At 38.2% G+C, this 15,298-nt stretch overlaps 1 protein-coding gene across 2 annotated transcripts; it reads left to right on the forward strand.

Annotated features, from left to right (window-relative positions):
- Positions 1 to 9,244: 9,244 nt before the first annotated feature.
- LOC131352966 (uncharacterized) lies at positions 9,245 to 15,116 on the forward strand. 2 transcript variants are annotated; one of them, XM_058389564.1, is made up of 4 exons: positions 9,245 to 9,491; positions 11,413 to 11,751; positions 12,603 to 12,641; positions 13,082 to 15,116. In XM_058389564.1, exons 1-4 carry the CDS (start codon positions 9,473 to 9,475, stop codon positions 13,105 to 13,107), a joined length of 423 nt encoding a protein of 140 aa, XP_058245547.1. In that variant the 5' UTR covers positions 9,245 to 9,472; the 3' UTR covers positions 13,108 to 15,116. The 2 variants fall into 2 exon arrangements, with proteins under 2 accessions (XP_058245547.1, XP_058245546.1); XM_058389563.1 differs by having other exon boundaries at positions 9,250 to 9,491; positions 12,603 to 12,745; positions 13,082 to 15,115.
- The last annotated feature ends 182 nt before the right edge of the window (positions 15,117 to 15,298 follow it).

Below are 15,298 nucleotides of genomic sequence, written 5' to 3' on the forward strand. Positions count from 1 at the left end.
GGCCATGCAGTCAACCTGCACGTCATAGATACTAATGACTTACAGACGCGTACTGTACTTTTCTCTCTTCCAAAAGGAGGTTTTGGATATTCCTTGCTTCCGTTTTTTTCCAGGATATACTTTATTTCCTTTGAGACATAAATAGGGGGAAGGAGATTTGAAAGAAATGCACTAAACTTTGTTATTGCCGTCTCTCTCTCATGTACTGTAGACACACACACACACACACACACATACACACACACACATTGTTTGTGCTACGTGTTGGGGTGGGGAAGTGGTAGAGGAATTCCCTAAAATATGTGGTACAATGCAAACTGTGTGCCGTGATCAGCTCTTAAAGCCGGCGGTGTGGAGACGTGACCCACCCAGACATTAAGTACCAGCAGTTGTGTCCATGAGGTGAGGAGTCAGCCATGGTGTCGTGCGGACAAAGCTTCCGAAAGAAAACAATCGAACAATTGAGACACACAGCAAGAGGGTGGAGAAAGACGGCCAGCCATCATCCTCATCACTTTTCATCCATTTAAGCATCATGCTTTGCTCCAAAATATACAATAACACAAGTTCAGGCACTTAGAGCATTCTGCTATGAATATATGCACACACACTCACAACCCCCCCCAACACACACACCCATAACTTAATATGTTTAATAGACAATCTTGCATATTAATATTTATTTTGTGTGTATGTGTGTGTGTGTGTGCTTATGTCAGTGTGTGTTCATCCTAGTTACTATGTTTTCACATGGGAAAGTCTCCCAGCTGTGGAAGGGCTGCATGAGTAGGCTGAAGGAACTGATCAGGGCGTTCCTCTGTAGTGTGTGTGTGTGTGTGTGTGTGTATATGTGTGTGTAGCGGGAACGATCATCCAGAGGATATCCTCAATCAAGGCCAGAGAGTGCACTCTGAACAAGCTCACTGACAGAAACATAGACCCTCCTCACACACACACACACACACACACAGCTGAGTCTACTAACAACCTTGGGGACCTAATGCAGGACACACACACAAACATACACATATCTTTGCAAACTTTCACACCACTATAAACCTCTTTTACCCTCACATACTTGCTCCTGAGCATGTAAAATAATAGCCATACCCTTGGAGTGAGTGATCAGGTCAGTAATGTGTAATTATTATACATAAATACATTGCAAACATTTTAGTGGATAGTACTAAAACACTAAAACTGATTCAATTGAATTGGAACATGATGGATTGATAGACTTTTGCAGACTAATCAACTTATTTTTTGCCAGTCATGCAATTCAATCATGTGGCAGGCATAGCATAAATAAAATCACTCCAGTATATATTTGTTTTAAACATCTGAATGATGAACAATGTGATGTGGCATAGGCGCTGCTGCCAATCTGCTGGTTATTTCATAAACTGCTGATATCCTGGGATTTTCACACTTGACAGTTTGCATAGAATGTTGCAAAGCATGATAAGTGAGCATTAGTTCTGTAGGACTTGGAGCTGATGAGAAAGGTCACATGACAATGACTGGTTTGAACTGACAGGGAGACTACAGTAACACAAACAACAACTCTATGCAACTGTGGTGAACGAAAAAGCATCTCAAAACACACCATACCTTGAAAAACCTTAAGGCAGATAGGCTACAGCAGCAGACCACATCAGTTTCCATTCCTTTCAGCCAAGAACAGGAATCTGAGGCATCAGTGAACACAGACTCAGTCTTCTACTGTGGAAAGTTTGATGTGTACATTGTGAGCTCTGTATCTGTTACTTATAAACAGCCCATGAGTGGATCATCCACAGCACCTGGGAATGAGTTTGGTATCAATTTCAAGCTTAATGAAATAAACAACAGTTACCATGACACAAAAGAGCATCATTCGTTTGTTCATTCGTTCGTTCATCCATCTGTTTGTTTGTTCCTTTGTTCATTTATTTTCAGTAACCACTACTCTGTATCATGGTGTTATCTCCTAGGATCACTGGGTGCAAGATGGTAATACACTGGAAGGGATAGCAGTCGATCACAGGGCACCATGCACACTCATTCACATCTAAAGTCAATCTAGAATATCTGATCTGCTTACATGTATGTTTTTGGGAGGTGGAAAGAAACCTGAAAACTTGGAAAATACAAACAAAAAGGAAGCTGAGCTCAGGATAGAACCAGGGCCCTGAAGCTATGAGGCAGCAAACTCTACCCATATAATGCATTAACTGTGTTCCCAGACTGCAGATTACACGCACAAATCTTGCATTTTATTGATCATTTTTACTTTTTACTACATTGATTAGTGGTAAACAAATCAATGGATTTAAATATAAAATAAGGGTATTTTGCATATCTGAATTTAAAATAGTATTTATGCATTATTATTGGAATATGTACAATCAAAGTGAGCAACTAATATTTTTTGTGCTGTAAATATGGAATACTATACAGTGTGTTATTGGTGAGTATTGTTTTTCTTTTAATTTTTTAATGTCTTAAATGTGCAAATAGTCTACAACAGAGTATTATGGGATATTTATTAAAGTAAACATCTCTCTCCCTTGATCTCTTCTCCCCCTTTCTATCTTCTTTATCTATCCCTCTTTCTATCCTCTCTGTCTATCCCCTTCTCCTCCATTGTGTCGCTCCATCCTGAAGTAGCTCATGCATTGTTTTATCCAGATGGTGTGATCTTGGTGCTCTCTGTCTTCCTCTTTCCATTTGCTCAGCCTCCTATTAATAACTCTTATCCCCCGATTCTCTGTTGACAAGACTGACAAGTGCAAAACATCCAGTCCCAGCATGAGCAATCAGGGGAGAAATGGAGATTGGGGGAGCAGGGGTTCCCCTAAATGAGCAACAACAGGATGGAAGTGAGGATGTCTTGCAGTAGGTTAAACACACAGGAGGGAATTTCTCCTTCGGTGGAGGAGAGGAGAGAGTTCCGCTAGCAGAGGCTCCAAAACTAGTGTAATTTACTGCTGAGGAAACACAGGTTTACGGCTGTGTGCTTCAACCATTTGTGACCTACAAATGGGCCTCAGAGGAAACCAAGAACTTCAGAGAAAGAAGGGGGGTTAGAAATGAGATAGAAGGTCAGGGGTAAGAGATATTGAGAAGGGAAGAAGGGTGCAGATGTATGGACACGTCTGCAGACTGATGGCACATGTGAACACCTTTGGCTATGATTTGAAAACAGACAAATCCTAAAACTTAAACATATTAGTCATAACGAATCGAGTATCTCATTAAAAACATTTTGAATCTGTTCCTTATATCATATAACAAATATGTAATGTTGACAACAAGGTCTAGAAACACAGCACATGTGTATTATTCTGTTTTATGAGTTATAATACAAATTGGCAGACAGAACCACTGCAAAACACTGATTTGTGTTCCTGAAACCATTTCTGTTTTGATTTAAGAAGCATCTATCTATAGCCAAGTCTGAACCTCTGGCATAAACAGCTAGGGCTGGGCTGAAATATCCTGGAACTTAACAGAATTCATGATGCTATCAATCTTCACAAGAGTTCTGATCTATGGGAAATAAATCAGCTCCGAAGCATTACTGATCCATCTCCACATTGTACATTGAGGGTATCAGGTGCTTTTCTTTGTATGCACTTCCCTTTTGTTGTCAAATATACTGTATATTGAGGATGTGTGCATGACCAAGAAGATGGTCTCATTTGACCATACCACGCGATGCTAACTGCAGTTCAGGTGACGGTTGACTGCAGGCATTGCATTTTTTGACATACTTGTCAATCTATATGTAACGAACATTCACAAGAAACACGATACAACACTACCACCTAGTGGTTGGCTTAAGCATGACTCCGTGTGCATGTCAACGAAAGTAAAAGAGAATTCTTTTTGCTGCTCTAAATAGGATGGTATAAAATTCCTTTCCTTACTATTTATATAATTGGTTAAATCAAACGACTGAAAAAATTCCCAAACGTTGAACAATTGACACATTTTTGATGTAATTAAAGGTGTACAATAGGAAGGCCAGACGACACCTCTTCTTCTTCTTTCGGCTTTTCCCTTCAGGGGTCACCACAGCGAATCATCTCTCTCCACCTATCCCTATCTTCTGCATCTTCAACACTTACACCCACTAGCTTCATATCCTCATTTATTACATCCATATACCTCCTCTTTGGCCTTCCTCTTTTCCTCCTGCCTGGCAGCTCCATGTCCAACATTCTCCTACCAATGTACTCACTCTCCCTCCTCTGGACATGTCCAAACCATCTTAACCTGGCCTCTCTAACTTTGTCCCCCAAACGTCCAACATGAGCTGTCCCTCTGATGTACTCGTTCCTAATCCTGTCCAACCTTGTCACTCCCAAAGAGAACCTCAACATCTTCAGCTCTGCTACCTCCAGCTCTGACTCCTGTCTCTGTCTCTAAACCATACAGCATGGCTGGTCTCACCACTGTCCTGTACACCTTCCCCTTGATCCTCGCTGAAATTTTTCTATCACACAGAACTCCCGACACCTTTCTCCACCCATTCCAACCTGCATGCACTCGCTTCTTTACCTCTTTCCCACACTCTCCATTACTCTGGACTGTTGATCCTAAGTACTTAAACTCCTGTGCCTTCTTCACCTCTTCACCCTGTAATCTTACTGTTCCACTTCCCTCCCGGTCATTCACACACATGTAAGTTGTCTTTATTTGTCACATATACATTCTTGCATAGTGAAATTCTTTCTTTGCATTTCCTATCTTTTATGTTTAGGGTCAGAACTTAGGGTCAGCCACGATGCAGCACCCCTGGAGCAGGTGGGGTTAAGGGCCTTGCTCAAGTGCTGGGGCTTGAACCCCTATCTTCCGGACAACAACCCTATCTTCCGGACAACAACCCAAAGCCTTAACTACTTGAGCTACCACCACCCTTAGTGTTTCTTACATGTAAATAACTCCAACAGGTTAAAACGAAGAGCATTCCAGTGAAAGGTGGGTCAAAAATATTGATCAGCGATTGGACAATCAGTAATTGGTCCTTGTGAACACAGACTGGCTCAAGCACAGCTCTGAACCTCACTCCACCAGACTCACCACATATAATGTGCTGCTGTATTGTGAGGTGACCAGTATCTGCTCATGTTACTAGGCTAACTTTAAAAGGGTCTGTGCGGTGTTGCCAAATCTAAGAAAAAAAGTCGCTAAATTGGCAACCCTATTTTAAATAGAAAAGCGGCCGTTAATCACCGATTTTAATCCCAATTTCCTGTCATTTTCAATAGAAACGCGAGTATTTTAGAGGATTTCACCGCATCACACCATTGGGAATACTGGTTTACCAATCACCATTCAGCTACCAGTTCTATTTAAAACAGTAGTTTTCACTTTCGTTTTCGGCTTCTGGAAGATACCAGGAGGTAAAGAGAAAAAAAAAATTGAAAGCAAAAATGCGTCATTATTTAAGTAAGTAGAAACTTCTTTTTATTGTGTTTTTTTAGTAAGAAGATTAGAAACTGCGACACTGTTAAGTTCATTTTTTCACCTACAGACTAAATAATATAGAGACTTCCTCATAACACCAAGCCTAGTTAGAAACTAGTATCACTTTTTTTTTTAAAAAAAACAAGAAAACAACACACACACACACACACAAAAAAAACATGGGGAATAAAAACATCATGAATATATGTCATTACAGCTAAGGTGTAATGACAAAACCCACAAATGAAAAAAAAGGAAACAAAGCAAAAAACAAACAAAAAAAACCCTATTTCCTGTCGCTGAGGCCGAGCTCGCAGAAGTTGGACCTTTGTTCTTTAGTACACGTATTTTACTAGTTTACTCTGAAACCTCAGAAATATCTACAGTTTATGTGTCAATCGGATATATATATATGAATCTATATAATAAACACGATATATAGTGACAGGAAATGGTATGATTTAGTCACACCATTAAACGGAGATTCTGAGATTCTCCGTTTCCACCAAAACCTGATTACAAAACATGTTATGACGTGTAATTGTTTAAAACAGCCCATGATTATATTTTCCCAAAACGAAGTGGATTTTTTTTTTATTTGGTTCACATTCTAACATAAGAAGTCAGTTTAACAAACAGCGCAAAAAGCAAAACCTTGCTAACTCATCCTTTGTTTAATCTAGTTTGTAAAATATTTACCTTTTCTCTTGGTGTTAACTTGTTTATTCACAGCAAAATGGCATAATTATACTTCTGCTTAAGACACTTTATACACTGTATTGCCAAAAGTTTTGGGACACCCCTCCAAATCATTGAATCCAGGTGTTGTTTTTCAGGGGTTGGACTTGACCCCTTAGATCCAGTGAAAGGAACTCTTAATGCTTCAGCTTCATACCAAGACTTTTTGGACAATTTCATGCTCCCAACTTTGTGGGAACAGTTTGGGAATGGCCCAGTCCTGTTCCAAAATGTCTTGGTATGCTGAAGCATTAAGTGTTTCTTTCACTGGAACTAAGGGGCCAAGCACAACGCCTGAAAAACAAGGGGTGTCCTAAAACTTTTGGCAATATAAGTGTATGTGAATATATATGTTCTTGTGGTTTTCAGAACTACAGTGGCATCAAAGGTTTCAGCATCCTCTTTTAGTCACCAGCTTGTTTACAGACAGTGTTATTTAAGCCAGAATTTGCTGACATTTAATTTAATCTATTCTTCCCTCTACTGGTGAAATGTTCCCTGTGCTGGCTCCTACCCAAGCCCAAAGCATGATCAATCCTCCCCTGTGCTTAAGAGTTGGAGATGTGCTTTTTATGAAGTTCTGCACTCTTTGATTTCAAAAAGTGTTTATTTTGGCTAAAAATGTGTTAACTTTATTTATTTATTTTTTTTTAAAAGGTGTGAATATTTTTTTAAGTTATAAGTGTAGCTTCATCACTTCACAAGACTTGTTTTCAAAATCCATTGGCCGTGTTTAGATGCTCATGTTTGAGGAGCCTGAGAAAAATCATACGCTAATCCTGCTTAAATTGTTTAAAAGAATGTCCTATCTTTAGCTCTCTGCCTTTTAAAGATCAGTTCATCTTCTACTGACTTAACTATTCACAGTAATAGAAATTTTTATCAGGTGTGTTCAGCCTTTTGCATCTTACTGTATATAGGCTATAGTACAAAATGATAAAATTAAGCCGTGTAAAATGTTCCTAGGCTGCCACAATTTTTCCATCAGCTTCCCACAAGGTGATAATCCATGTAACACTGTTTCAGGTTTCACACTTAGAAACTATGTCTATTTTTCTTTTTTTTTTTTACAGTGCTATTTCTTGTCTTTCTGATGTCTGATGTGTCATTGTCAATGCAAGTCCCATGTACAGTAAACTTGGAAGATGGTGTTGAGTATCAGAAAATAACCTGGTACAAGGTAGGGCTAATAATTTCAACAATCAGTTATAAAATACAATAACAACAATATTAGTACATTAAACATCACTCATACTGAATCTGTTGGTTTTCTTTTCTTTATCCAGGTGTCAGTGGAGTCTAGCACACTGACTGGCCTTGTAAGGAAAAACATCCGCACTAACACAACGCAGCTTTACAAGTTTGCCAATCACTCGTACCAAATCGGAAACGATCTGTCACTGCTGCATGTGCCTGAGCACAGCCAGGGCGAGTGTGAGACGTACCGCTGCTCTGTGTGGCCACCAGTTGGACATCACATTCTAGAGAGTGACTACAGCCTTCCACAAGGTAATGATCTATATAGCACTGTTTCGAGTTTCACACTTTGGAAATATATGCATAATGATTCTGATTTTTCCATGCATTAAATTTCTTGGCATTTCTTTGCAGGTTGCAATGCTGGTAAAATGACAGAAATGTCATCTCAATTACAAGGTACACATGAGGTCCAGTTCAATCATGTTCCACTCTCTTTCATAGCTGGAGTTCTGGTCCTGGCTATTTTAAATGTAGCAGCTGTTGTATGTCTATGCAAACAGAGAAAAACCTACAGAAGTGTGCCTTTATCTGTATCCATTTGAAATCTTTGAAGGAATATGTTTATCCAGCACTGTACTGATGATGACCAAATTAATTATAAAATATTAAATGATACTGTGTTTGTGTGTGAATGTATAAACTATAAACATGTTTATGTGACCAGTCATTGGTGGGGTGCCATCTGTAGAGGGGGCCATTTTACAACACATAACACCTATTGTTTACCACTGTAGGTTTAACTAAGAAATATTTGGAATTTTCAGGTGACATGTGAATAACTGATATGCCATTTCTCTTGCATTGCATTATGTCTTATGAAAAACAGCCCTGAGTGTGCCATTTAGGATGGAATCCCCACCAACACTATTTGTATTATGAAAACGGATTTTTCCACTGCTTGATGCATGACTGAGCATTACTGGTAAAGGTAGAGAGCGTTCAGATAATATGTGACAAAACCTGCATAGTCAGATCAAAAGTGTTGTACAGAGATGTACTGGAAAAAAATGCATAGCTGCTGTAGAAAGCAGAGATGGAGCTCAAAAACATTCTCATGATTCACAAAGAACTTTCCTTTGAAACTGAAGAAAATATTTTGTCGCTATGCAAGAACAAATGACATTTACGGTATGTCTGAGATTTCATAATGGAAAATAAAAATCTGAGCATAAGGAAGCCTGAAGACACAAAATGCTCCTGAAAAAGCAAGCAAACATACAAAACCCTTACACTGTTACACAAATGCAGCTACATGTTGGCAAACAGAACTTAAGAAGACACCAAAGCTGTGTGAATGGTATCCTATATCCTGTGATGAAAAGTGTGGCCTCAGTTTCTATAAGGCCTGCTTGCTAAACATCACCTAAATATGAATCAGTATGAATATGAATCAATATGAATCAGAATCAGTGGGATTAATAAAGTTCTTTGAATCTTGAAATCTAAGAGCATTTTTCATAATTATCTTGAGGTTTTATTGTTAATATTGTTTAATATAGATGATTAATTGGGATTGAGAGGGAATGCAAGTCACTGATTATATTTGTTGATGTTATTTCAAATTAGCTGAATTTGCTGAATTCACATTATATCAGTGTTTTGAGTGTTACGCTCCAAACCAAAGCACTAATCCACTGGAAGGCTTTATTTGCAAAAATGATGATGAGATCAAATCCATTATGTTTAGTTTTTTGTGACATTGGTAAGTGTTGTGTACATTTATTTACTGACGTGTACATTATGCATTCTTTAAGATGGGGGCTCATTTAGGAAGTGACGTTCACAGTGACAGTGACACTGATTTGAAATGTGTAACAGGTGATCAGCCATTGAGGACTTCCTCAGAGATCATAGATGCTGTTGAATTCCCCTTTAACATTTCCTATTGCAGTGGTTTAGTGCACTCAAAGTGATATATATATAAACGCATCTGCTGCTGTACGAAACAAATGTGGAATATATAGTTATTCTCAGTTTCGTCATTAGACAGAACGTTTCAGTTCTAGTGGAAGAGCTCAGGATGCCTAAAGGGATATGGGGTAAGTTATTCGATATATAGAAATTCTTTTAAATGTGTTTGATTGCTTTTTAAATTATTTAAGAATATTTTATATTATTGCTTTTGCTATTGATTTAATTAATCAAATAATAAATTAATGAACAAGTTGCGTTTAAGAATACATTTAATGTTATCATATCTAGCAACAAGGAAAACAGTGTCAAACAATAAAAACACATAAGTAAGCACACAGATTCCGAACTTATCACAAGTCACAGATTATTTTAAAATTGGCCTTATCTAAACGTAAATTTGCTTTAGATTGAGTGACTGTATTACAATGTATTGACACACTACTGACAATTTTATTACTTTGACACAAACCTGTTTTCATATTCACCCACCATTGTTTCCTTTACCAACAGAAAATCATGCACAAATGAAAAATGAAACTAACATGAATATATTTGAATCAGAGGTGGATGTAAATAAAATGAACAGATTTATCATTATATAACTAGAAATAGCCACATGATACACTTTATTTGACATTCTTCATCATCATCTGTAACCGCTTTCCTGGTCAGAGTCAAGGTAAATCATTAAATGCTAAAATATAAAAGATAATGTAACAGGACCAACAGCAACTATTCTTTATTCTTTATTAATTCTATTAAATAAGTAGCCTTTTCCACAAAATACTTTTAATGATGACGAAACCTCAGGAAGCAGCCTGTATCTTTTACATATTCATTACAGCTCAGTGAATTTTTTTGCATATCACAGCTTATTAGTGGATAGAGTGCAGGAGCAGCCATGACACAGCAACCCTATAGGAATAGATAGGGACAAGGGCCTTGCTCAGTCAATAACCCACTGAACCAGTATCCCGGAACCTTAACAATTGCACCACTACTGCCCTAGGTATCATAGTCCAATAAAAGGTAACAAAATAGGTTGGTGGCATCAAAGGTCTATCGTTTGCATCCGCTGATTTTACAAGTGATTTCCTCTTAGTGTCAGGAGAATAGCATTGCTTATTCAACTTGTCATGTTACCTACTCTTCGCTATGAAGGTGCAGTGTCCTGTGTGCTGTGGCTACACCTAAATAAAAAAAATAGAACTGAAACCGGTTGTGGGACTGATTGTAAGGCCGTGACTCACTCTATAGTATAGCATTATTAGGAAACGTGTTGTCCATTTTACTTGGTATTTTATTTTTTTTGTTTTAGTTTTAGTGTCTAGTCCCAGTGCTTAGATTTCTCTCTTTATTTTCACTTAGGAACAGAAGTGATTCAACTTTCCATTGTATAAACAATCAAAAATATATTTAATAATTATAATATAGCTCAGTGGTCAAAGCTCAGGGTTGCTGAAGGTTAGGGAATCAAGCCTCATCATTCCCAACCTGCCACTGTCAGGACTATAAGCATGGCTCTTATCCCTCTCTGCTGCAGGGGTTCTGTATTTTGGCTGACTATGTGCTCTGACTCCAACAACCTAGGTTATTCAAAGAAAAGTGTTTGCATGGTCTCCGTATGCTTCGGGGTACTCCAGGTACTCCAGGATTTCTCCTCCAATCCCAATATACGTGTTGTAGTCTGACTGGCAATTTAAAATTGTCCATAGTGTGCGAATAGGTGTGTGTGTGTGTGTGTGTGTGTGAGATTGATCCACCAAGAGAGTCCACTGGGATCGACTCCAGGCTTCCCGTGAGCCTATGTAGGTTAATCAGTTCAGAAAATGGATTGATGTGTAAGCATCAGTTATGCATTAGTCAGGTTTAATATTGTTCATACACACCAAAACTCACGATTGTGGTGAATTCAAATCAGTTCGTGATACTCATGAGTCATATTGTTCAAACATATCATAGCGGAAAAATACAGTGATAAATAAAAGACTGTCTTAATTATCTTTTCTGTGTGATAAGAGTTTAAAGTTTTGTTGTTCTTTACAGCCTGGAGTTTGGTGCTTGTTCTGCACTGCTGGAGTAGTCTGAGCCAGCAAATGCACATCCAAGCAAAATGCAATGAAGACATAATATTGCCGTGTAGTGTCAATAAGCTGAGTGACACCTATCGCTATATAGTTTGGTACAGGAATGAGACTGCCATCATTAAAAGGAAGGTAAATGATGTGACATTTTATAATAAGTCCTCTCCTGCATCTCTGGGAGTTCGAGGTTCACTGGTGTTACAGAATGTGCAGACCTCTGACTCTGGGTATTACCAGTGCTTCTTAGCTGCAGACGTTGGCCAAAAAGACAGGGAGTCCCATGTCTTACTCACGGTTTCAGGTGTGTATAGGTTCATTCTGACTATACTTTTATTTATGACACATTAATTGTGTAATGTATAAAACACAACAGTCCTGTCACAAAATGTTCATATTACACTACAGTGATTTGCCAGTGATCAAATGTATTAATACCATGATCTGTCTGTAGACTGGATTCTGATTGGCTGAAAGGTGTGAGTTCAAACTGTTGAAGACTCATGTAGTTTTAGTCATACAATTCTAAATAAATGTGCTGCCTATAAACAATTAGGGTATATAACAATTATACAGTTAGGGTTGCATACAGAATAACGCAGCTACTGTAAACATTTTTTACTTTACTTAGCTAAACGGTGTCATCTAACTTATATTCCAGATCTAACCAGATTCTAGATCTAAAACCTGTATATAAAATATTTAACAAGAATTATCCATTGTTTCTACCAATTCAGTCAAATTTTACACAGCAAACATCAATAAAAGCTGTAACTTTTTTTACCAGAGACTAAAAAATGGAAAAATTGCGTGCTGGGGGTGCCCATGTTTAGCATTGAGTTTCTTTGTCATGCTACACTCCCCAGTGGTGAACCCTCTAACCCTAATCCTAACCCTCAGGGCTTTATGAATTTATAGGTTTTCAATTTTTGCCCCAAGTGCTTGTTCATAAGCATGTCAGATTTGAAGGTATTATCCCACAGTGTAATATTAATCAAACAGAGCTGAAAACAGAGGTCTCCTGCTGAACGCCAATAATAGTCCTGACTATTGTGTATAAGTATAAAATTATACACTTGAAACTAGGTCACTGTGTAGGTAGTTCCTGTGTTTGTAATACACATCTCAGCTAAAGCATTCTCTTCACTTTTCCAGAGTGTGTGACTGTCAGTCCAACCTGGAGTTCACCTGGAGGTCAGTGCAGTCTTGATGTAGTGGAAGTTTCTGTTCTATGGTCTCTGCTTGGTTTTAGTTTAATCAGCATTTCTAAAGTCATCTTCTGCACCATAACTGTCATAGTGAGTACAAAAAACATCTAATCTCTTTTCATATACACAAGGTGTACAATTACACAATAATTATCCTACTAAACATGAACAGTTCAGACTAAATCAAATACTTTTCGTAGCTGGACATGTCTGTTGATTTATTTGTTTACAGGATTTGCAATCATGCCACACATACCCGTGTCTATTTAAATATTCATAACTTGTATTTAAATTTAAGAATAAAATACACTTTTCCAAGCTGAAACATGCTTCTAGAAAAGTGAAGCAACCCATGGCACTCGTAACCTTTACTCTTTAAATACAAGCTTTTGCTTTGCATGCTTATCATATGTTTTTCACACTCAGGTTTGCAAGAAGCAGAAGGGAAGTGAAGCGAGAAACGGAAGCAGGAGACAAAGTAACGGCTCTTACAAACCCAGGGACAAAAGATACTGCTGAGTTTGTGCAACTTTCTGTTCTGTTTTCACCATTGCTACTGGTGAGAAACAGGGTCACATTGTGCTTCTTCTATTTTCCACCTGTTTTCTTTCCACTTTGGCTTACTGACTAATAACCAGTGGGCGTGAAGGTTAGTGCATGCTTACTCTCACGTATGTGAAACTAGCCAAACATATATTTTCATTTTACTGCTTATGCTGCATCACGGGGCAAAGCTCACAAAGGAAAGCCCCGGTTTGCATACATGAGCTTACAGATGCCTGCATCACTTTGATTGACAGGAGAGACAGGATATGCATCCAGCCCACCCTGGGAAGCAATCTTTTGATCTCCTGAGTCCACAAAAATGACTGTGGTACCTATATACACTTATCAGGCATAACATTATGACCACCTGTCTAATATTGTGTTGGTCTTCCGTTTGCTGCCAAAACAGCCCTGACCCGTCGAAGCATGGACTCCACTAGGTCCCTGAAGGTATGCTGTGGTATTGTGTTGATGCTCATGTGCCCATTGTTAGCACTTTCGGCGGTGCACAGGGGTCACCATGGGCACCCTGAGTGGTCTGCGGCTATGCAGCTCCATACGCAACAAATTTTGATGCACTGTGTATTCGAACAGCTTTCTATCAGAACCAGCATTAACGTTTTCTGCTATTTGAACAGTAGCTCGTTGGATCGGACCACACGGGCCAGCCTGTTGCTCCCCATGTGCATCAATGAGCCTTGGCCTCCCATGACCCTGTCGCTGGTTCACCGCTGATCCTTCCTTGGACCACTGTTGATAGATACTGACCACTGCAGACCGGGAACTTTTGCAGATGCTCTGATCCAGTCATCTAGCCAAACTCGCTCAAATCCTCACACTTGCCCATTTTTCCTGCTTCTAACACATCAGCTACGAGGACAAAATGTTCACTTGCTGCCTAATATATCCCACCCACTACCAGGTGCCATGATGAGGAGATAATCAGTGTTATTCACTTCACCTGTCATAAAGTTATGCCTGATCGGTGTATTCAAAATCAAACACTTTTTTTGCCGCTCAGCACACAGACAGAAAGTGTTGTAGCTTAGGGATGTGGTAACTTAGCGGCTAGCAAATCTCTAATGTGACATATATGCTGTTTTGGATAGATATCAGTACAATCTGTATGGGAAGGGGTGAAGTCTAATAGGACTAGGGATAAGCAGATTTAATTTCTAAAATTGATAGTCTATAGAGAGTGTATTGTTGCTGACAATATATAGCTGTATGTGGATTTGAAGTTTCTGTGTGCAAGTGTTCGTGTCTTCTACTTTCACATATTTCAGGAGGTGTGAGTTCTTTGTTATTTTGTGGTTAACATGTTGTAAATGTTTCAGGTGTCTGTATATGTATGTGTGCGAGTGTGCGTGTGTGTACATGTGTGTACGTGTGTGGGTAAATGACACACATTTACCCACACGTGCTCTCTGTAAGGCACTTTGTAAAATTATTTGAGCTTTTTATTTCTGTTTTCAATATGATTTCAGACATCTTTTTACTTAGAACTGTCCATATTATGCAATGTGAATTCTAAAGATATATTTATGTATGACATGTCTAGACACTTTTTCCATGATGTAGCGCATTAAGAAAACCGAGACAACATGTGACCTATTGAGCCAATGTTGTTGTATTCATTGATAGAGACTTCAAAGCACGCATACATACGTAGCTTGTTGTAGACATGCTTGGTTTAGTCTTTTCCATAAAGCCATAAAATTTACAGCATTTGTGATGTTTTTCCTGCTCACCATGTGTCATATTTACAATATGAATAAAATTTTTTATTTTATTTTTATTATTTTAATAAAAAATTTTATTTTATTTTTTATTATTTTTTAAAAATTATTTTAAAACTCATTAATGAATTTTTTTTAATGATTTTTTTTTAAAGTTAATTTCCTCAAGGCAATATTGTACAAAAATGGATATTTGATAACATATTTTCATGCAGAAAAAATAAATATATACTTATTGAAAACATTTCTTATATTGAGCATTTCTCTCAAGCAACACTCTACCATCTTGGAACACATATATGACAGAATCATCAAATGATCGTTATCAAAACCTTACAGTGTTGTTTCAATGTAAAAC

The sequence above is a fragment of the Hemibagrus wyckioides genome, linkage group LG05 (genome assembly GCF_019097595.1).
Source record: "Hemibagrus wyckioides isolate EC202008001 linkage group LG05, SWU_Hwy_1.0, whole genome shotgun sequence".
Taxonomy (NCBI): domain Eukaryota; kingdom Metazoa; phylum Chordata; class Actinopteri; order Siluriformes; family Bagridae; genus Hemibagrus; species Hemibagrus wyckioides.